The sequence below is a fragment of the Salmo trutta genome, chromosome 1 (genome assembly GCF_901001165.1).
Source record: "Salmo trutta chromosome 1, fSalTru1.1, whole genome shotgun sequence".
Classification (NCBI taxonomy): domain Eukaryota; kingdom Metazoa; phylum Chordata; class Actinopteri; order Salmoniformes; family Salmonidae; genus Salmo; species Salmo trutta.
Genome location: NC_042957.1, coordinates 44,214,126 through 44,221,526, shown reverse-complemented (window position 1 = coordinate 44,221,526; position 7,401 = coordinate 44,214,126). Strand labels below are relative to the sequence as shown.

The following is a 7,401-nucleotide window of genomic DNA, read 5'->3' as shown; positions in this document are numbered from 1 at the left end:
GAGCTCAACGGCACACAGTTCTAAAGAGGGACAACAAATGAATTGATTTCCTCAAGGTATTTTGAAATATGAGTTTCCATATCTGCATTTTAGAAAGGTCTGCTGTCAAGATATTGAATTGCATTGCGCAGCAAAAATAACAATCAAGGAGCCAACAAATTCCTGACAGTGTGCCAAAAGGCTCTTAGTTTGGTAGACATTCACTGTACAAATGAGTGTTCCCCAAATTAGAAATTAAATTGACAGACTTTTTGTGTGCTGGCCTCAAACTCAATACAGATACACAAAATGCTTCTCCCAGCAAGTTAACAGTGACACGCAAAGTCTAAAAGCAGGGACAACGATGACCAGTGGTAGGGTTGAATAGAGGTGTTCTTATTGTATGTTACAATGCTAACATACACATATTATAAATGGCCTTGTGCCTGCAGAGAAATAAACAAAACAACTATTACAAGAGGGAGGAGGAAGGATAGAGGGGGGAGAGAAAGGGAAAAAACAATAAGGCATCCTTGTACTCGTTCCTCTCAGAGGATCATGGGAAACTGTCATCGTCATCTTCCGCCATCTCCTTGGCGAACTCCAGGTCCTGCTGCTCCCGCTCTCTGCGCTCCTGAAATGTAAACACACACACTAAAGCTGCAGTATGTAACTTTTTGGGAGACCTGACCAAATTCCCACAGAAATGTGTTATAGATCTGTCATTCTCATTGAAAGCAAGTCTAAGCAGTATATCTGTTCTATGTGCCCTATTTCTATGCCTCCCATTCTTAAGTTTTGTTTTTGCGTCTTTTAAATTTGGTTTTGTACACCAGCTTCAAACAGCTGAAAATATAATATTGTTGGTTATGGAAAAGATATTTCAGTGGTTTAGATGTTACAATGAATCTCAAACTGAAATTAGGCAAACTATTAGACTTAGCAACCAGAAAATGGTGGAGTGATTTATGCATAGTGCATCTTTAAAATGATTAAGATTGCAAATAGCTAACATTTTAGAATGACAGTTAGCATTTAGTCTGAAATTCTAGTCCCAAATATAACATTACAAAACTAGTTAACACTGCCCCCTGGTGGTCATAACAGTAAAATATAGTATACTGGTAGTTCAGCAGCACAGATATAAAGAACAATTTCATATTATCTCCTACAAAAGAACCCTCACGACAGTTAATTTCAGGGGCTAATACAAGGAGTAGTAAAAAGTTGGTACACACCTCTGCTGATTCTAGGTCCTTATTGTAAGCCTTGGGTGGAAACCTCATGGCCTTGACAGACATGTTGTGTATGTCCAGGCAGAAGGAGATCCTCTGGTGGAAGGCCAGCTGGGGCTCCCTGGTACCGTAGATGTCCATGGTCTCTTTAGACTGAACATAGCCCTTCTCATGGTTGATGCTGGCTTCGATCACTCCGTCACGGATAGCCTGGAAGAGGGATGAGGTTGGGAGAAAGTCAGTAAGAGACTGAGGTAGTTTTCCCTTGCCACCGTGTCAGCTGTGGCTTAGGACCGTTGAGGACTGCATTCCATATTTATCACACACACAAGTGATGTGCTTTTCTATTAATGCTGTTTAGGAAATCCTTGTATGAGCTGATGTAGAGCAGGCGGTGGGGATAAATCATGAGCTTAAGGTACAATATATACACACACTGAACAAAAATAAAACAGTCCCATGTTTCATAAGCACAAAAAGCTTATTTCACTCAAATTTGTTTAGATCCCTGTTATTGAGCATTTCTCCTTTGTCCATACACTTGACAGGTGTGGCATTATCAAGAAGCTGATTAAAGAGCATGATCATTGCACAGGTGCACAAAGCCACATGTCTCAAGTTAAGGGAGTGTGCAATTGGCATGCTGACTACAGGAATTTCCACCAGAGCTGTAATTTTCATTTCTCTACAATAAGCCACCTCCGACATTTTAGACAATTTGGCAGTACGTCCAACCGGCCACACAACTGCAGACCACATGTAACCACGCCAGCCCAGGACCTCCACATTTGGCTTCTTCACCTACTCAATCATCTGAGACCAGCCACCTGGACAACTGATTAAACTGTGGGCTTGCACAACCGAAGAATCTCTACACAAACAGTCTCAGGGAAGCTCATCTGCATGCTCGTCGTCCTCACCAGGGTCTTGACCTAACTGCAGATCAGCATCCTAACAGACTTCAGTGGATAATTGCTCACCTTCCATGGCCACTGGCACGCTGGAGAAGTGTGGTCTTGACGGATGAATCCAGGTTTCAACTGTAACGGGTAGATGGCGTGTATGGAGTCGTGGGTGAGCGGTTTGCTGATGTCAACGTTGTGAACAGAGTGCCCCATGGTGGCGGTGGGGTTATGGGCAGGCATAAGCTATGGACAACTAACACAATTGTATTTTATCGATGGCAATTTGAATGCACAGAGATACCGTGACGAGATCCTGAGGCCAATTGTTGTGCCATTCATGCGCCACCATCACCTCATGTTTCAGCATGACAATGCCATGTCGCAAGAATTTGTACACAATTCCTGGAAGCTGAAAATGTCCCAGTTCTTCCTTGGGCTTCATACTAAGACATGTCACCCATTGAGCATGTTTGGGATGCTGTGGATCAACATGTATGACAGGGTGTTCCTGTTCCAGCCAAGATCCAGCAACTTCGCACAGCCATTGAAGAGGTGTGGGACAACATTCCACAATCAACAGCCTGATCAACTCTATGTGAAGGAGATCTGTCGCTCTGCACAAGGCAAATGGTGGTCACACCAGATACTGACTGGTTTTGTGATCCACGCTCCTAGACCATATTGACTCCAATCTGGGCTCGAATCGCGGTCCACCAATTGAGTATGGCTGTAGTATATCATGTTACCTTGGCCACTATGAACTCAGCATCCTCTGGACTGTCCAGCTGCAGCTTCTGAGCGATGTCTGCCAGGGATATACGAGAGTAGGACAGGCTGATCATACGCACACCTACAGGGAGAGATGGTGTTAAATATCAACAAGTCATTCAGGTATTAAAAATGAAGAACCATGACCAAAAACTGTTAAAAAGAAGAGGAAGCCATCTGAGAATGTGGAAGAATAGCACGAAGTGAAAGGCCTGGTCACTGACCTGTCTTGATGACATTGTGTCGCAGGCGGATGATCAAGGTATAGGTGCCGTCTGCCTGGAACTTCTCTCCAAACTGATCCAGGGCCTGGTTGAACTTGGCCAGGTTACCCGTCCTGACAGCTGTGTGGGAACAGAGACCAGGGTTCACATCTTACTCACGCTTAAGACTCATTCTCATGACCCAGCTTGCCGGCAATTTACCCTGGGTGAGCAGGAAGTAGGGCGCTAGTGATCTCTTCAGGGGAGCCTGGCGGAACTGCAGCCTGTCTGGTATCTCCCCAAGCAACAGCTCTACCACAATCAGCAACTTGTGAACCTGATAGGGAGAGGGAGAAGATGTGAACATCCTGAACTTTGTGGCATACAGTGGGCTATTTTATTTGTTAAGCACTTCGAAATGCATCCCCTGAATTATTGAAATAGCATTAGCATGTGGGTCTTGGCAGATGAGATGTAGTCATTGTGCGCGTCTCAGTTGTTGTTCGTGTGTGCAGGTTCGTGTATGAAGTGGAGAAAGAAAAAGATTGTTTTAAATGTATTTTATAAAAAAAAAAATTGAAATGCATAATCCCCTGTAAGAAATGTGCTGTACAAATAAAGTTTGATTGACAATATGTTGTCAGGCAACACACTACGGGAAATTTGAGTGACAACTTTAAAACCTTAACAAGTTTCTCCTTTTTAATAAGGTAGCCTAGTGGTTAAGAGCATTGGGCCAGTAACCAAAAGTTTGCTGGTTCAAATCCCTGTGACGACTGTGATAAATCTCTCGATGTGCCCTTGAGCAAGGTTCTTAACCCTAATTGCGCCATTAAGTCGCTCTGGATAAGAGTGTCTGCTAAAAGACTAACATGTAAAATGTGTGTGCAAAATGTAATAATTGCACACAAAACTGCATGCTGGGTGTACTAACTGTCTGTTTGAAGCCCACAGCTGTGTGTTGGGGGGCCTTCCTCAGAGCGTTGGTCAGGGTCCTCCTGGCCTCTGTGTACTCCAGCTGGATGGCCTTGATACGACCTGGAGGGTTGAAGGAGAGAATGATCAGAGTGGAAAAGCAGCAAACTAAGCCACAACTACAAATTCATTCATATTCTGAGGCAGTTTCCTATAGTCACTTCAAAACCTGTAGAGGCCTGAAACATAATTCAATTGAATGTGATTAAACTAAACAACTTCTGATGTCTTCAACTTGTAAAATGTATACAGTTTTATCACGGGTGACACCTTATGTCAACAGAAATTGGTATGCTTAGGGCTCCTCCCCAGTCCCTCTCCTCCCCAGTCCCGCTCACCTGTGTAGTAGAGGTAGCGGGCCCACTCGTTGTTGTTGGCCAGCTCAGGGAAGACTGACTTGGACACCAACTTCTCAGCCTGGTCGTACAGGTTATACTGCAGGTAGTTCCTCAGCAGCAGGTTGAGCAGCGTGGCCTGGCCGTCGGCGTCGTGCCGCAAGGTGGCCGTCCTCAGGCGCGTGTGCAGGAAACTGAGAGAGAAGGGTTTTTAGTTTAAAAATCGACCGAAGGCATTACATATTGACTTGCATAGGTTCAAACTGGCCTACTGCCTTTTGAAACAACCTCCATCTTTCCCCACCGTCATCCTCGCCATGGGTTTAAGTAAGAAAAAAGAAAAACAGTCAGTGAGTGTTGGTGGGCTTACCTACGCACAGTGTCCAGCTGGTTGAGGAACTCGTAGACGCGGGAGTGGTAGTAGTAACACTTAGCAGCCACCAGGTCCAGAGCACGGCGGTTCTGAGGTCCGATCTTCTGCAAGAGCTCGTCTGACACCTTCTGGGCCTACAGAGAGAAAAGTGAGAAGCTAACAACCAAGACAGGCAGTCGGGAATTAACCCAGACATCATTTCTTTCTAAGGACCACCGTGTGGTGAGCATTGTATATACCAAAGAGAATACAGAGCTCAATCCAACATAAATATGTACTGTGCATGCCTGAGAGCGAGAGACAGAGGCATGAGAGAGAGAGAGTGTGTGTGAACTCAGTCAGCCCACCTCTGTGTAGCGTTTGTTGTCGGTGAGGTAAACCAGCAGGAGCAGCTGCAGGTAGGCTTCTGCCTCAGGGATCAGGGGGGTGGCAGCTGCCTTCCCTGTACGGGGCCTGAACTGGATATCTCCCTCGGTGTCCATGGGCTTGATGGATGCAATAGATGGAGGGGGAGAGGGCGTGGGTAGAGGAGGGAAAAGGAAAGACAGAAGCAGACAGAAAGGGACCAAAGGAGTCAAGTGGGCAAAGGAGACAGAGATAAAGGCAATGAGTAATAGTTCATAGTCAAGGTTTCTCAGCAATAGAAGTAGTAATAGTAGTACCAGTCTTTTCTATCTGCACTCATCATACCTCCTCTAGGAAGCTGAGTAGGAACTCTTTGCCAGCGGCGTTGGAGGTGTAGAAGCCAGACACAGCCTTGTGTAGCACGTTGGGGTTGAGGCGGCGGCTGGTGGAGGGCAGGGCGCGCAGGGCCCTCAGCACAAAGCGAGGCTCCTTGCCCGACACAGCCTTCTCTATCTGCTTCACATGCTCCTTGATGTCTGCAACGGGAGAGGGGGAATGAGGTCATAAGGAGAGACTTATGGAATAGTGATTTAAAAAAAATCTGACAGCTAATGTCAGTTCTTTCACTCAATTCAAAACTGAAAAGATTTGTAAATACAATGACCTGGCAAGCTAGATCGCTACAATTGGATACACAAAAATATAGAAGTACTGCTTTGACAGGTTACGTCAGTAAAGTGATTTCCAACTGACACACATTGAAGTTAACATTGCTAGCAAACTGATTAACTAGCTAGCTATGACTAGGGGATTTCGTTGTTAGGCACCCAGATAGTTAGCTAGCTAACGTTAGCTACCGATCTAGTTACTAATACAGCGAGTGAATAAAGTCAGACAAGCGTTAACGCAGTTAGTCAGAACATATAGTAACAGGCTAAACTAGGTTAGCTAATTACATTCTCTCACGATAGTTACATTTCAACAAAGTATTGCCAATTAAAACTGGCAAATTAGCTAGCTGGTTACATAGACTAACAACAGCTTGCTAACTAACATTCAGTACAGTAGCTAGGTAGCAAAAACCCGAAGCAGTTGCAATATTCCGTAACTGACATTGAGTTTGAATATATCCTTTTCAGTATTTGTGTTAAACCGCAGCTAACCATCTAGCTAGCTACCTTCAAGTGTGAGGGTATCAAGTTCCTTGGGTTTCTTTTCTGCAGTAGCCGAGTCTTCCTCCGGCATCTCCACATCCTGCGGCTCGGGGCCCGCATCTTTCTGTTTCTCAGCCTTGGAGTCCTTGGGTTTCTCGCGTCTCTTGGCTGTTGTCTCTTTCATACTGTCTGAAATGAAATGTGCAAGTAAAAAAAAAAACTACTTACCTATCAATAAGCCATGTAAAAAAAATAAACCACGTAGAATACACAGTTAGTTATTTGACTCCATTCGACACTCACATTCGTCTCGTCGGCAGAATGACTGGCAACTATTGTGAGACGCAAAGGATTATGGAGACATACCATACTAGTTGATGATGATAATATCGAGCAGTCAAAAGTAATAGATAGCTGAATAAAGTGATCATTTTCACTAACGCTACTTTTAATACGAATTGTTGTTTGATGTAGATATAAAACAGGGTGATCTGGTAATAATAATACTTTTCTTAATCCAATTTAAAGAGAACTTGAATTTGTTTAGGGCTCCAATCATCTTCCTTAATAATCCAAACCATTTATGGCGAGTTTTGATCAAATAAAAAATGTATTGTAGGCCTATTGTGCTTTGACAGAGTTGTAGCCTATGTTGTCATTTATATGACGTCCATTTCTCTCATTGGCACATATATACTGAACAAAAACATAAACGCAACATGCAACAATTTCAAATATTTTACAAAGTTACGGTTCATAGAAGGAAATCAGTCAATTTAAATAAATGCATTAGGCTCTAATCTATGGATTTCAAGATTGGGCAAGGGCACAGCCATGGGTGGCATAGGCCCACCCACTGGGGAGCCAGGACCAGCCAATCAGAATGATAATATTTCCCCACAAAAGGGCTTATTACAGACAGAAATACTCCTCAGTTTAAGAGAGAAATAAGCATTTTGTGTGTATGGAATATTTCCGGTATCTTTTATTTCAGCTCATTAAAAATGGGACCAACACTTTACATGTTGCATTTATATTTTAGCTCAGTATACATCCTTAGTGGGATAATTTACTTTGTGAGCCAATCCACTTACAACGTTTATGACCATTGAAGACGCTTAGGCGCACA

The 7,401-nt window shown here is 43.8% G+C and overlaps 1 protein-coding gene across 2 annotated transcripts; it reads right to left on the bottom strand.

The window, feature by feature from the left end:
• Window positions 1-354: 354 nt before the first annotated feature.
• On the bottom strand, window positions 355-6,624 carry LOC115196747 (26S proteasome non-ATPase regulatory subunit 3-like). 2 transcript variants are annotated; one of them, XM_029757626.1, is made up of 12 exons: window positions 6,576-6,624; window positions 6,297-6,461; window positions 5,464-5,654; window positions 5,121-5,258; window positions 4,771-4,907; window positions 4,404-4,594; window positions 4,025-4,128; window positions 3,313-3,427; window positions 3,112-3,231; window positions 2,866-2,969; window positions 1,218-1,424; window positions 355-613 (listed from the first exon to the last, which is right to left on the bottom strand). In XM_029757626.1, the coding sequence occupies exons 2-12, from the start codon at window positions 6,454-6,456 to the stop codon at window positions 536-538; spliced, it is 1,545 nt and encodes a 514-aa protein (XP_029613486.1). In that variant the 5' UTR covers window positions 6,457-6,461; window positions 6,576-6,624; the 3' UTR covers window positions 355-535. The 2 variants fall into 2 exon arrangements, with proteins under 2 accessions (XP_029613486.1, XP_029613494.1); XM_029757634.1 differs by having other exon boundaries at window positions 6,297-6,457; window positions 6,576-6,618.
• Window positions 6,625-7,401: the final 777 nt, after the last annotated feature.

What these genes read in the sequence shown, in the direction of transcription:
- LOC115196747 (XM_029757626.1), bottom strand. Translation starts at nt 6,456, where the DNA reads ATGAAAGAGACAACAGCCAAGAGACGCGAGAAACCCAAGGACTCCAAG. An exon ending in ACACAATGTCATCAAGACAG is followed by an intron (nt 2,970 to 3,111) that starts GTCAGTGACCAG and finishes CTCTCCCTGTAG; the next exon opens with GTGTGCGTATGATCAGCCTG. An exon ending in CTGAGTTCATAGTGGCCAAG is followed by an intron (nt 1,425 to 2,865) that starts GTAACATGATAT and finishes TCCCTCTTCCAG; the next exon opens with GCTATCCGTGACGGAGTGAT.